General features: G+C 45.0%; 1 protein-coding gene across 1 annotated transcript in view; it reads right to left on the bottom strand.

The window, feature by feature from the left end:
- Alk (ALK receptor tyrosine kinase) overlaps nucleotides 1-15,645 on the bottom strand; it is a 718,836-nt gene that overhangs the window by 89,902 nt on the left and 613,289 nt on the right. The window contains exon 9 of the mRNA XM_052186316.1: nucleotides 6,415-6,584. Within this exon, the coding sequence (XP_052042276.1) occupies nucleotides 6,415-6,584 (170 nt within the window). The remainder of the gene's footprint in view (nucleotides 1-6,414; nucleotides 6,585-15,645) is intronic.

Here is a 15,645-nt window from a genome sequence, read left to right as displayed (position 1 = left end):
TGAAATAAGGTCTCTGACCTGGATCCTTCTGATTTTGGCTAGAGTGACTAGCCAGCTTGAGCCAGGAATCTTCCTGTCTCTGCCTCCAGTGCTGTGATCAATTTGTTTGCCTGTGTTTGGACAGGGTAATTGTGTAATGCCAGCTGGCCCGGAACTCACTATGTAAATCAGGTTGGACTTGAACTCACAGAGATCCACCTGCCTCTGCCAACCAAGAGCTGGGATTAAAAGTATGTGCCACCAAGCCTAGCTTGGCTTTTGGTTTTTAAACCTCGGTTCTGAGGAATTAAGTTCACATCTTTATGCTTGCATATAAGCACTTCATACACTGAGTCATCTCTCTAGCAACTACCTTTAAAGTATATAAAATATTATGGGCCTCAGGGGGTTATGAAGCAAAGAAAAAAAGCCTAAACAACTAGCTTGAAATGTGTAAGAAATATGGTCTAAAAATAGCCCAGAACCAAAATATTTTGTCAGCCCCAAGGCCTACCATGTACCCAGGTTTCTACCTCTTCCAAGCATGACATTGTATTTCCTCAGGCAGGGCCTAGAAAGCAGAGTGGCCTAAGGGTTAAGGGAAAATCATTTAACCTCTTTAGCACTCAGATTTCTCATATACAAAGGGAGTTAATTATAGTTTCTATCCCAAGGGGCTCTTTGAAGGATGAAAGCAGATAATGCATCTAAGAACTAGTTACAGTGATTGGCCAGCAGTGAGCACTCAACACGTGTTAGCTCTGACCAGCATTTGAAACTCATCCACGGCTGTACCAGGAAGATGTGATGCAATTTATGAAAGATACGAGTTAAACATAACATTTCTGGGGGTGGGGGATGTCTAGACCCATGAGCCCAGGATTGTCCGTAGTGTCTGGAGTCTATTCTTCTCTACACAGACAACGATGAAGAAAATGCCCCGCTAAATCTTTCCTGAGGGCAGACAGATGCCTCAAAAGGGAGACTATTGCTGTCCATAGTCTCCCCGGGTAAAGCAGGGAGGCTGGAGATGATAGTCAAAAGTTGAGCCGGGGAGAAAAAGCATTTATGGCATTTCTGGTGTAGCTGCATGAGGACATAACTCTCAGCTTAACCGAGCTCGTTTGGAAGATGCATTTGCGGAACACCTCACTTGCCGTTTAGGACAAAGGATGCAAAAGGGAACAGGAAACCTAAATATCTCCGGAGGGAACGCTTTTTCTTTTTAGACTATGTATACAGCATACAGCTAAAAGCCTTCCTAATGACAGTGTTGGGGAACGGAGCTTGCACAGGTGTGATAAGTTGCGTGCTTTCTATTTGACTGTACGATTGCAGTGATTTGTGCGACATGATTTGATCCATGTATCTCCCAATCGCTCTCATAAAGAGCTCGACGCGGCAGCCTCTACCCTGTCAGCCGTGTCAAAGCTTAGGGCAGTGGGAAACACTGCTTTCAGTAAGAGAGATGATAATGAAGTGGAAACCCAGGAATATATCCCTGGAAGAGAATGCTGATTACAATACAGACAGAGAACTTGCTTTTCCTCCATTTTGAAGAAAGGGAAAAGTTAATGGCATCCACAGTCGAGGAGGGAGAAGAGGTAGGAGACAGGAAGGAGAAAGGAGCCATATTTGCCCAAGACAGATGTGTGACCATGATGAAGCCTTTAAACACATTTGAATTGGTTCTGTCCTTCAAAATTACGGAGAGTGCAGGGATCTGTATTCCAGGGATGCTGCCCCTGCTCACGACATGCCGGGCTCTGCTCTGGGCATTCTTTTTCCTTGTTATTCTTTGCAGTCTGGTTGTAGAGTTATGGTAATTTCATAATGATGGCAGACGATTATGTTACTTCTCTCACTTCGCATAGTTGTGAATGGACAGAAGAGATACCATTCATGGATGCACAGCTTCTGGCTGCCAGCCTTTTATGGGTACGTGGCACAGTCCCTGAGGCATTGCTGCGGTGGGGCAGCAATCTGACTACAGTTCTTCGGTCTCCATGCTTAGCTCTAGCTCCCAGCTCACTGGCACCGGGGCGCATGATTAAGATCAAAGTCTTTCTTATAAAGCGGTTTTGACAAGACAGTGACCACACACAAAGAAAGCACAGGCACCAGGCAAGTCTCCAAAGAGGGACTCCCTGTCACAAGAGTAACAAATGCTGTTTTGGTTCTTCTGACAGGACACAGGTGCTGCTTTGAAACATGGAACACTTTGTGGTCGAGTTTATTGTGAAGTGGTTTAGTCTGTTTTGCTAGACTGGTTGAACAGAAGAGGGGTGCTGAAGGGATTCCAATGGTGAATTCTCAGTTCATTCAGCTGCAGTTTTAAGGTATAGTCAATTTTTCTCAAGACATATTCTGGCAACATAGATTTATTGAGCTTTTGGTGTTAGGCATGCTACTAGGTTCAGATATCAGTGACATATAAGATAGGGACATGATCTCTGCCCTGTGTACCAATTCAAATATTACAAAAAAGTCATTAAAAATGAGAAAAAAGGCACAGGGTTGCCTCAAGAGCCACAAGTTCACATTGTGGGCACACAGGTAGTCCAGGACTGAGGAAAGACTTCCTCAAAAAGTGAATGAGGGGTGAAATTTAGAGGTGTGGACGGCAAAGGAAGAATATTGATGTGTAGAGACTTGAAGATATGAAGCCTGGGGGAAAGGAATTTTGGCTTCGTACCACTGAGTGAGAGGAGTCTGGGCAGAGGAAGAGAAAAATGGTATGAGATACTGAAGCTGAGGTTGGACATCTCACACATAACCTTAAATAAAGGTCTTATTGGAGAACGTCGGGAATACCCTAAAAGCCTCAGGAAGCCAGGGAAATGAACAGATTTGTGTTGAAAAGAATTGCTCATGGTCTACCCAGGGGCTATGGGGATCTTATCTTTGATAGGATCTTTGATAAGAATACTCCGTGAGGTGTAGGGTTGGAGACCCTGGGGGAGCTGAGATGATAGAAGCATAGAGAGTAACATCCCCAGTGGCTAAGGTCTATGATGGGGCGCTGATGAAGAGGAAGATGCTGCGTGGTGGAGACCAGGCTTTGCCTGAGGAGCCTTGTGGGGTGAAGGCCGAGGGCGTAGGCTGTTAATGGCTACCTCAGGGCTGGGAGAAGGGAGGTGGCTTGCCTCTGTCTTTTGTTCATCTTCTTTTCCTCTTTCCCTAATTGGTTTCTTCCTCTCCTTCCTCCCTTCCCCTGTTTCACTTGGTGGCAACCCAGGCAGTTATGGCGGCCTGGGAGCGAGAAGAAGTCCGAAGAAGGTGCTGCTTGCCCCTCCATCGGTGACCAGAACTGAAGAGAACGCCTGCGACTTACACAGTCACGAGACCCACCCCTTTGAGGCCCACATGACCGGTTATCATTTCTAAGATGACTATGCCAGCCTCCTCTGAGGCATTGTGTGGGTGAGGGGAAGGAGCAGTTGTCACTTTTAATTATATTCCTTATCAGCAGTTTTTAGTGATTAAGCATTTAGTGTAGACTGAGGAGTTCACCAAACACTTTTCTTCTCCAAACCAAAGAGACAACTGTAATGTCTCCATTTTGCAGAACATGGAAGATCAGTGGCTGGATTTGTACTGTTTGTTCAATAAATTACGTATGAAGCCGCTTAGAGGCTAGAATAAAAGATGCTGAAAACCTACTGACACCCCTTTATGTATAGATTCTTTGATGATCATATTATTTATTCCCATGGCAATCTGGTAAGATTTTACTGCTTACAGGACAGGATGCTAAGGCTCAGGGAGTTTCAGTCAATGGGGTGAGGTCACAGCACTCACTAAGCCCGTGCCTGTCCTGTCTGGAGGGCCACACTCACTTGTCAGCACTCCTGTCCAGCTTTCTCCCCACCGCTGCTACATCTAGTTTGATTTTAGCAAGGGAAGCTGTCAGACGGTTCACCTGTAGCTCCTCATCTTGGGTGTCCCATCTGCATGCCTCCCACACTGCCTCTAGCTTTGGGAACAAGTTGGTGGCTGGCAGGCTTTTTTTGTGAATGGAGACACTTTCTTCCCCTTGTAATTATGCGTGAATTAGGTCACAATGCATTTCGAACCAAGCTGGCTTTTGTCAGAATCTTCACTGTATCCTCAAATGGACACTTTGGCCTCAGTATCAATATCGGAAATATCAGACTGCTAAACTGTCAAGGGGGGAAGAGGAAGGCTGGGAACAAAGTCGCCTTCAAATATATATCCTGCCAAAGGGAGTCAACATCTAACTTGTTTTAAATCTCCTGGAGTAGCTATGAAAGAGAGAACTTGCTGGGTTGAAGAGAGAGGGGATAACAAAACAACACTTTGATTCATGAGAATTAATTTTACATCTCCCAGGAGGGATGGCTCCAGCATCACCCGCAAGCTTCCAATCCCTGTGTGTGACCATCACAATCCTAAAGGATAAAAGACCAGCCTATGGAGGTGGCACCCACACTTTTCCCTTCCTCCACTTTAATTAAATCCATATGTCCCAGGGTCATTGAGCCTGGAACATCTATGGGCTCTGATCATAAAGCCACATACATCTGAAGGAGTGGATGGCTGCTGTTCAGACTTAGGAGGGGGCTTCTTCCCTATAACAGGGGAGTTCTCATTAGAAGTTGCAAGGAACGACATATTATAAGCTTTGAGAGAAGAAGTCAAAGCCCCCATCCACACTTATGAAGCCTCATGACAACAGGTGTCACTCTTTGCCCTGCTTCGAGCCTTTGGTCCTCGTATTTCAAAGGTGGGCTCACCAGAATGGCAATTTGAGTATCTTTTGTAATACTATTGTAAAGGCTGCACTGGATGGTAGAGTTTGGTGCGTAGCCAATAGCAGATGGTTTTCCCTTCCAGTCTACTCTGTAGATATGATGCTGCCCTGCCTTTTGCTGTAGGCTATGTCTGTACCACCTGTGGGACTTTGAGTATAGCACAGCAGAGTGTCACAGAAATGGTGCGGTGCCAGGATATTTTCACTCAGGCATTGCTTGCTTCAGGCTGACTGCAGGTGGCAGGGTAGTGCCATCCTAGGGAGACAAGTGGCAGCGGAACTCCATGGGCTTCCGCTCTAATCCAGTGCCACGTGGAGCAGGTAATCCAACCATATCCATTTGGAAGTGGGAAGGACTGAGGCTCAAAGGAGTCAGGGCTCTTGTCCAAGGTCACAGAGGTCATTGACAGAAAAGTCTGAAAAGAATCAGGGTCCCTATGTCATCTGCCTTTGGAGCTGAGTCAATAGACCATAGCCTCAGCCTTGGCTCCGAGGCCAACTTGTTTTGCTCCTTTGATCTTTCAGCTTCTTCTCTTTAAAAGAATGGTAGAGAATACCGATGAAGCTTGCCCACCAACTAAGGTTTTGTTGTTAACGAAGGGAGAGGAAATGGCACATGGGAAAGTCAGGCAACATCCATCAAGTGAGAGAAAATGTCATGGAGATATGAAACAGGAGCATCATTTGGTAGTAGCTGGAGTGCCCAATTTTCGGCTCTCTCCACAGACAGATCCTGAAGGAAGCTAATCAGGCCAGGTGAGAGCCGCAGGAGATGAGGGTTCATTAGCGCGCCATCCCTTGAAGAAATCTCAAGCTCCTGGCAATCCGGCAGGAGATGTGCATATCTCTGTGTGTACATGGTTGTGATGGTTGACACTGACTGCTGCCTTGACAGGATCTACGATTGTCTAGGAGACAGACCTCTGGGCTTGTCAGTGGAAGGATTTTAGGTTGGGTTAACTGAGGAGGAGAAACCCAACCTAAACGAGCTTTACCATTCAATGGGGCGGAGTCTCAGGCTGAAGTAAAAGGAAAAAGCCAGCCGAGCACTAGCTTTTATCGCTCTCTGATTACTCATCTCCGATGCAGTGTGACCAGCTGCCTCATGCTGTTGTCATCTTGTTGTCCCTGCTATGAGCCAAAGCAAAGCCTTCTGTGATGGTGTGTATGTGCTTGGTCCAGGGAGTGGCACTATTAGAAGGTGTGGCCCTGTCGGAGTAGGTGTAGTCCTTTTGGAGTAGGCATGGCACTGTGGGTGTGAGCTTTAAGACCCTCATCCTAGCTTCCTGGAAGTCAGTCTTCCACTATCAGTCTTCAGATGAAGATGTAGAACTCTCAGCTCTGCCTGTACCATGCCTGCCTGGATGCTGCCATGTTCCCACCTTGATGATAATGGACTGAACCTCTGAACCTGTAAGCCAGCCTCAAGTAAATGTTGTCCTTTGTAAGACTTGCCTTGGTCGTGGTATCTGTTCACAGCAGTAAAACCCTAACTAAGACACCTTCCTTCCCTAAGTTGTCAGGTACTTTGTCATGGCAATGAGAAAAATAACCAATAAAATACCTTAGATAAAGGTCATGGGAGCGTGACCTTCCTAGGTCAACACTGTGCCTTGTCGGGTAAAACAAAGCAGGGGGTGGGGGAGTGGATAGTCACCCACCTGTCAGTCACATCGAGGAGCGACAGCACTGTCCACTGCCACAGGCTTAAGCCTTCATTGGTGGCCACATGCCAGACCGGTCGGCTTTGCTCCTTTCCAGTTTTGTTCTCCACCAGCACCAAAGACACGTTTCCTCTTAGAAGCCCGTGGATGAGCCAGGACATCCGGAGCTGCGAGGGGGAGAAGCATCGGTTAAAATGCTATCGCTGACTGAAAACCTCAAGCATCCTTGGAGCCCTGGCTGAAGCATAAAGGACTTTGCTGGAGGCTCGCCTGAGTTGATCCAGCAAGGGCAGCTGCATGCCCAGGGCCTGATCTTGCTAACTGCTGCCAAAGGACTTTCACTGAAATTCAAGGATTTGGGCAGGAACCACCAGTGAGCAATTCTGAAGGCTCATTGAGGCTGATGTTATCACCCCAAATTTCACATGATTCTACCTCCACAGGGGACCAGTAGGGTTATTCAGTGAGCTTCCTTAAGGACACACAAAGATTTTTGTCTATGGTCTCAACTTGCTGTGTGACCTAACAGAGGTGATTTTCTTTCCCCATTCAATTTCTTTTGATTTAGGAATAATGGAGTTTTATATTCCTTCTAATAATTACAGGTGTTATTTGAACAGTGTCAGATCACATGTTAGCTAGTGGGAGACTTCATGATTTGATAGGCAAATCTCTCTCTCTCTCTCTCTCTCTCTCTCTCTCTCTCTCTCTCTCTCTCTCACACACACACACACACACACCTATATATCATGATATCCTAATATAGTTATCTTCCCAAATGTGGATGCTGCTTTGCCAAACGGAAGCTGAAAGAGTATGTTTTTGTTGTGTCGTGGGTTTCTACGGCACCATTCCCTAGACATTTGAAAGGGAATTGTAGCTAATCATCTTTCTAAGAAAGTTTAAATGTAGTCATGTTCAGAGGCAGTGCAGGCTGCACCGAGGCTTAAGATAATAGAGGTTGTGTTTGACAGAGACAGTCTACAAACAATACCTAACATGTAAAAGAACTCTGCTGCTCAGTCTGAATGAAAAAGCCTCCTGGAGAAAGAAGGGCAGACAAAATGCATCCTGAATGTACTGAGTCCTTGTCAGCCATGGTTCTTGGACTCTTGTGGTTTGAAGAGCTATTTCTCTGTCACGTCCAGCCTCTGTCTCCCAACCCCTGACTGCTTGCTGCCTTACAATTTGATTGAAAAGGATGGTACCGCCAGTCACAGTAGCCTGACAATTCATACTGTCCTACCTATAAACCCCAATTCTAACCAAGCCATGGCTGGACCCTGTGTCCTGATCTGGTAAGTCTGATTTACAGTCACATGTATTTATTCAGGGGAACAAATACTTACCTCCACTAAAACCTCCCATGGTAGCCGAAGGAATCTATCAATGTTTTTCTGTCCTTAGTCAGTTTTCTTGTATGTTTGGATGCCACTAATTAGAGTTTAACCAACTCTACCTTAGGTAATGCTAACTTATACTATAATATAGGCAATACTTTCCTATAGTCGATGGCATGCAGTGCCCTGCTTGGGACCATGCCTGGCATACACACTTCTTTATCTTGCTCCAGAACACTGAGGATTTGGACTTGGAAAGTGGAACTGTTGTTCCTCACTGCCCTCGGTTGTAGGTACTTGTCCCTGTGCACGTCCATATTTGACTTTTGGGCACACATCACCTGAGTTCCAGCTCTCCCTCAGACACTTCTGATGCAGTGATATGATTCGCAATCTCCTGAGAAAGTTCTGCTACACCAGGCACAGCCTCTGCCATTCTCTCCTCTCCTTCCTGACCTCAGTGCCTGCCTACTTATCCATTTGTTTAGGTCCTAGAGGACAATGCATGTGTCCTCCATTTTCTCCAATCTGTGGCTTCCTGTTCCACCTCCTTCTACCCTCTGCCCTTTCAACTGATCTCTTTTGTTCCTTACCACCTCCCGTAGCTATGCCTACAGCTCTTCTGTCCACAAAGAAGATCAGCTCCCTCTCATTTCAGAAAAAAATAAATGCCTTCTATTTGATTCTTGTGGTTCTTCTGGCTTACGGCCCGTGTCTATTCCTCCACTTAGATGTTCACATATCTAGTAACGGGAAGGTAAATGATAACCTCTTCTTTATTCTCTTTTATGTTAGGAATGGAGCCTGAAGCCTTGTACATACTAGGCAAGCACAGTACCACTGAGCTACATTCCCATTCATTCTTCAATGTTTTTCCAACGGGCCTCTATCTCTACTTCTTCATTAATCTGACAACAGAAGTCTCATATTGCCTTTAGAACTTATCCTCTGAAGTACATCCATGGCTCCTAAAGCACTCCCTTCCCCTCTCTCTCCCTTCTGAAACCTCTTGTGAACCTCTGCCACATTCTGCTGTCATCTGTGCCTCAGCTCAAAAGCTTTCAATGGGTTCTTATTCTCCATTGGAAAAGTCAAGGTAACCATGGTGTGGTCCTCCAAGATCTAAGGGAATCAGTGTGGTTTCTAGTCAGCGAATACTGATGAAGTACCCAGGCTGAGTCACATGTGTTTGAGACAGAGATACAAACATAAGAGGTTTCTTCATCTTCTAGCAATGTGATTTAATTCAATCAGGGTTGGAGGGGGGAGAGAGATGAGCTAGAGGGGATAGAGGAGTGAAAAAGGAAACCAGAGAGAAGACAGGAGAGAGACTGGGGTGGGGTGGGTTAAAGCGTTCTTAGCCCCCACCCCCACCCCCACCCCGGGAGGTGTGTAAGGCTCCCTTTTGCTATCGGGCTTCCATATGGTCATCTAGACATTCTGTAATGTTTACTGTGTGTCACTCCTTTGTGGTTCATTCTACACAATACTTCCTTGCCTTCATACTGGGATATAACTTGCAAGTTAAAATTTAAAACAACGTAACTGACGTTGGGTGTGCTATAGAACCATTTGATAGTCCATATAAGACATACAAGACAATGCAAAACCCTTGACATTACTAAGATTTTAGTCACCAAACCCGTTTTTCCTAACTATTAAGAGTGATGAGTAAATAGACAGAAAAGAAACAATCAGACAAACTATAACTTCTGTTACTAACAGAAAACACACCTAAGAGTCAATGTGAAACCTAAGGCATATACTTCAGTAGTGTCTATTTTTTAGAAATAGATGACGAGATCTTGAATTAAGACTGAAAACAGGTAGTCAGTAGACAACTAGTAAATGTGTTTGGGATCATTCAGTGTCTCTTGATCGCTGAGTCAGTAGGGAGATATGTCGACTCAGATGTGTTTCCTCCAGATTCAGGGTTTCTCTGTGTAGTCCTGGCTGTGTGGAACTCACTTTGTACACCAGGCTGGCCTTGAACTCAAGAGATCCACCTGCCTCTGGCTCCCGATTCAGGGTATGTCCCACCACCAGCCGCCTTCTAGGCCTGCTTCTTAACTGCAGTTTCTTACCCAAGATCTACAGAATCTGCCTCTGAGCCAGGCGTCGCTTTTCCTTCCAGAGTCTGATCCTCACACCAGGCCTTGTGATGTTAACCCAGAAACACGATAGAAGGGCAGAATTTCCAGCTGGGTTCAGAACTACTGAATCAGAGTCTTCAGAGAGGCACGGAGTGAGACAGCAGCCTCTGGGGCTCTGCAGTGGTCTTCCTTTACTACCTTCCCAGAATGCAGTGGGAACAACCGACCTTTGCATCAGTACAGACTCTTCCCCGGGGGTTGGGGGTCTCATCAAACCACTCTAGTTTCCTGGATTGAGGACTATGGATGAACTAAGTGCCTGTTCTCCGAACCGGCTCACCCCCTCTGAGTCCTCATTTTGTTGTGATCATAGCTGTCCCTTCCCGGCCTAGCTTCAAAGGTCGTTATGGAGACACTGAAGACTGGGCGAGACATCGAATGTGAGTCTCCATGAATGGATGGCACATGAAATCAGTGGTTTTCAACCTGAGCTGCAAACTAGGAACATCTGTGGAGTTTTCCAAACTGCCACAGTCTGGGTTCCACTGCAGACTCTCTTTTAAGAAGTCTTGGAAGGTTCTGGGCAGCAGTAGGCTTTAAAGTCCCTCTAGGTGATTCTGAAGTGTAGCCTGGTTGAGGCCACTGTGGGAGACAGACTATTTAATATAGGAAGTAGCGTGGATTTCTCAGTGAGGTGTCCGTTTTCATCTTGGACTTGGAGTTAGAAGCAAATCTTAATCACTAGGAACTAGTTTAAAATGTGTCCACAGAGTGAGGCGATTCTGCCATGGGGGAGGGCACAGCCCTCAGCAGAGGCCTTCATGGGTTGCCAGGTGAGACTGAGGACAGTTCAGGCAGTGAGAGTTCCTAGTGCTGAGGCTGAGTAGGAGCCAGGAGTCTCTCCTCTTGGACCTGCAGACTAAGGTTCTTAGCAAGCTCATTTTTTGCATATGTGTGCATGTATGTTTACAGGTAGGTGCACATGTATGCATGGGCAAGGGTACCTGTGGAATCTAGGAGACCCTGTAGTGTTTTTAGTAGGAGTGGTTCATCAAGGGTTTTGTTGTTTTTGTTTTCTTTTTGTTTTGAAAGAGAGTCTATCACTAGCCCGAAACTCACCAAGTAGGCTTGACTGGCTAGACAGCAACCCACAGTGATCTCTGTCACCACCTCTTTTTTAAAAATTATTTACTTATTTTATGTATGTGGGCACACTGCAGCTGTCTTCAGACGTGCCAAAAGAGGGCACTGGATTCCATCATAGATGGTTGTGAGTCATGTGGTTGCCAGGAATTGAACTCAGGACCTCTGGAATTGCTCTTAACTGTTAAGCCAAACTGTCTCCACCTCTTATGGAGGGGATTAGAAGTACAGGATTCTACACCAGGCCTGTTTTTAAACAGAAATTCTAGGGATCAAACTCAAGTCTTCATGCAGGTAAGGCAAACATTTTACCAACTGAGTTGTCACTTCTGCCCATTAACTTCTTGATGCTAAGAACTGGAGGACCTATGTCAAACCTACTGAGAATCCCAATTAGTTGCCTGTATCTAAAACCACTATGGTTCCTAAAGCAGAGTGTGGGCTTGAGTTCTTCCTAAGGATTTCTCTTCCCATTTTCTAGTTCTTAAGAGCCCTGTGCATGTTACTCAATACAGATTCTCTAAACCAAGTGTACCCAGCTTGGTCCTGATAGAAAGTTTCCAGTGCCCATGGCACTTAGAATGCAATCTTAATGCCCATTTCTATCTGGTGGCCTATAGGGTACAGAGTTATTTTCTAATTGATTCTGAGAGCCTGAAAGCCACACTAGGCACTTTCCCACATACTGTCTTGTTTTTATACCCACAATCCCCATTCATGTAGGCATTATTATAGCCTGCTGTGGTTTGAATAGGAGTTGCCTCCTCCCCAAAAGGCTCATGTATTGGAGGCTTGGTCCTCAGTTAATAGACATAATCTTTGGGGGTGATTTAATATGAGCTTTGACTTAATGAACGGATCATTCGTGTGCGATGGCATCATTGGGGGTTATGACAGGAAGCAGGAGGAGGATCTTCGTTAGAGAAAATAGGTCACTGGGGCATGCCTTGAAAGGAACATCTTGTCCTAGGCCCTTCCTCTTTGCCCTCTTTGCTTCCTGGCTGCTATGGGGTGAGCAGCTGTCCCCTGCCCTTTCTCCATATTGACTTCATCTTGCCATGAACCCTACATGCAGTGGAGCCAGATGATCATACTCTGAAACCATTGACCTCCTAAGCCTGAAAGAGTCCTTTGTTCTTACCACTGTTTTCCTCAGGCAATTTGTCACAGCAGCGTAAGCTTGGCTACTATGTACTTATTTTTCAGAAGAAAACTTTAGGGTGTAGAGAGGTGATGTCAGTCCCCCATGGACACTAAACTCAAGTGCTACAAATGGAGACTTGACACTGCCTCTGTGTGTTCTCTCTACCACACAACACTGCATGTTGTATGTTGTGGTGATCCTTAAAGCTTCAGGGTCTTACTGAAGAGGTTCTAGATTCCTCCACCATCGTTGCTGTCCCCTGGGAACCTTCTACAAACATAGGGCCTTTTATTCCAACTTGCCCCAGCTGAATCAGAATCCATATTTTAACAAGATTTTATCTGAAGAGTGGAGGAATTAGGGAGATAGTGGATTTTAAGCCACGCATTACTATTGTGCCTTCGGCAATTAGTGGTATATGTGTACATATTTACACAGGTACGCAGAATCTTACATAGATTATACATATAAAGCATAATAGTTGTTTAAATCTGTAACAATATATATTTTATAATTCTTCTGGATGTTTCCTAATAGATATAGGTTATAAATGGCAGGCTTCTGATTAATAAACTCTTTTGCATGCAGACAGCACATGAGACAAATGAAAAGAAGACACCACAGGAGCATGCCACCAGCAATTATATCTCCTGGCTCCAGCTGGCCCTTTCACAAGGGCCTTTTTTCCCCTGCCTCTCCGTGGGGCCTGATAGACTTTCCAATTATGTGGTACTACTGTTTGTCATTTTATTAATTAAAGTCCTGTATGTAAAGCAGGCACAGCATTGTGGCAAGGCCTAATGCTATTGTTTCTCTCATGGCCCTTTCCTCCTCCAGAGGTAATTACTGCAATTTTATGTCTCGGATGTGACCCGAGTTTGCTATGCATACCCTGTGTCTGTTTCAGAACCATCTCTTGAACTCATAAGAAAAAAATCATAGCAGAATTTCAGCTGAAAGATTCATTGGCAGCAAATATTGTCCATGCTGTCTATAGCACCTCCACCTCTTGAGGAAGGGATTTTTACAGTTTTTCAAATTACTAAAGGGCAGTGGGAGTTCCATAATTATAACCAAGATCAAGGATGGATGCTCCAAAAGTGTAGTTCATAAAAGCCAAGGGAAGTGCATTTGACTAGACAAAGATGCACAAAGATGAACTTGATTTGAATGTCAACAGGAACTCCAGATGCTCCCCACACCGGGGTAACCTGGCAGAGAACAGATGACCAAGACTGGAATTGTTATCAGGGGCACTCAGAAATGCACTGGGTGCAGGCTGTCAGGATATGAATGTGAACTATCTCCCCACAGGCCCATTCGTTTGAACTCTTCCTCTCTGCATGGTGGTGCTGTTTGGAAAGCTAGAAGAACCTTTTAGACATAGGGTATAGCTTGAAGAGGTAGGACAGTAGAGACTGGGCTTGAGGGTTCCAGGTTGGCTCTGCTTCTGGTCTGAGCTCTCTGCTTCCTGATCCATAGAGATGCAATCACAATGCCTCATGCTCTCACTGCCACAGCCAATGACAAGAGCCTTCCCCTTTCTCCCCCTACACTGCAAGCTACAGAACATTCTCCATCCCCTCAACATTCTGCTGTCACATATTTAGTCTCAGCAGTGAGAAAAACAAGTCACACAGTGCTCAAGGCTCCTCTCTGACCTGAGGTTCCAGAAGTGATTCTGGGTATGTACATACAATTTTAAGAATCCCTTGATTTCAGTGTGGCATCTCATTAACTTGAGCTGAGAATATTGACTTCTGGCAAAATCCAATGTTTTTGTTCTCCATTTTCTAATTCACCTGGAGAAAATAAACACCAACTCTCTAGCTATAAATAGCTTAATGAAAAATCAACCCAGCAAGAGGCTAGCCAGATGCAGATTTGTTTTTGATAGCAGGCAAATAGAATACGATGTTGGCAAGTACTCGCGATTATAGTTGTTTAAGAGAAGTTGGATTCCTGGTCACTTAGGAGGCTTAAAGACCAGAATCTTTCTTGAAAACATTATCAGGGTTCACCCCAGCTGTGAAATTCATGTCACTTTGTAAGAACATGTAGATTACAAGGTTATGTAGCCACAGATAACTGTTTTTTACTGGGTTTTTAATTTCTTCTCCATTTTTTCTTGAAAAAAATGTATCTATGAGTTTTGATAGCTAGGACAAAAACTATAAAGTTAACTTGCAGTATACAACTATGTAAAATCAAGCTTATAGGAAAAATGACATACGAATATTGAAAGTAACCAAGAACAGAAGATCCCACATTTATATAGTGTGTTGATTGTCTCTGTGCCCAGGTCATTGTTTCCCCATCTGGAAGGAAGCGTGCCAGCCTGGTTACAGGAATTGTCTTTGGAGGGTAGGACTGTGGGCAATTTTACTCGCATTTTTCATACTTCATCGTATTTCGCCAATGCTCTAAAATGAGCACAGAATACTTTTATAATCAGAAAAAAATATGCTATCTTTAAAAATGCAGAGGGTAGATGCTGATGGTGTTGGAAAGTAGGAAAAGGAGTGTCTTACACACCTCAGAAGGGGTCAGCGCTGGCAGCTGGGCTTTGTGAGGAAGCCAGGGCAACCAGATGTTGTGAGGAAGAAGGTGGGATGGCACGGTGGGAGAGCAGGGGCTCTGGCTCAGAAGCAGTGGTCTGCCTTTTACTTCTACAGAGCCTTCCCATTCGTTTATTAATGGGGTCAGCCAGTGGTGGCCTCCTTGAAAGGATTTAATCAGACTCAGTGAGCCTCTTGCCCAGCTTAACAAAGATATTTGGTAAATGTTCTGTTCATTCTCCTGTGTTTACAAATGGCAGGTAAGAAATCCATGTTAGACGTGTAACAGGCAAATGCACACGCACACACAATCCGAAGAGGCTGATGGAAGATTCTGCGTAGAAGATTTACTTTTGTTTTTTTTCCCCACTTTCTAAATTCTTTAGAGAATTCTCCTTCCATTCTTATAGAAAGAATAAAAGACGGTGTGATTTCTGGAGAGCAGCCCCCTTCCGTGCCTCACTTTCTCTGTGAATACTGGAGACAATGCTGGGGCTTAGATTTGTAGTCCTCCTCTAGGGAGCAGAGTTGAATCTAGGTAACATTTCTACACCCTTCACATGCAGTTGCAAAGAGTGTGAGGTCAAGGAAGTGTGTGTGTGTGTGTGTGTGTGTGTGTTTACACAGACCCGGTATGCATCTTCCAGGGATCTACCCACTGAATAGTTAGGGAGTCTGTGTTCTACCACACTGATCCTCTGGATATGGGCCACTCAAAGCTAATGTTCATCATTGGGAGCTATGAGCACCTGTGATTGACACTGCTTTTGAATAGGACCCAAGTCTGCTATGGGCCAAAGAATTTTCACCCACACCCCTGGGCCTTGACAGTAATTCTTCATATGCGTAAATTTCATCATGTAATGGGGGAGGGATTAAGTTCGAATGACTCAAAGGTATTAGATTAATTATGTCCGCATGTAACTGTAACGGCTGTTGATTACTTCAGC

This window comes from Apodemus sylvaticus, chromosome 6 (assembly GCF_947179515.1).
Source record: "Apodemus sylvaticus chromosome 6, mApoSyl1.1, whole genome shotgun sequence".
Taxonomy (NCBI): domain Eukaryota; kingdom Metazoa; phylum Chordata; class Mammalia; order Rodentia; family Muridae; genus Apodemus; species Apodemus sylvaticus.
The sequence above is the reverse complement of the archived record's forward strand: the minus strand, read 5'-3'. Positions and strand labels throughout refer to the sequence as shown.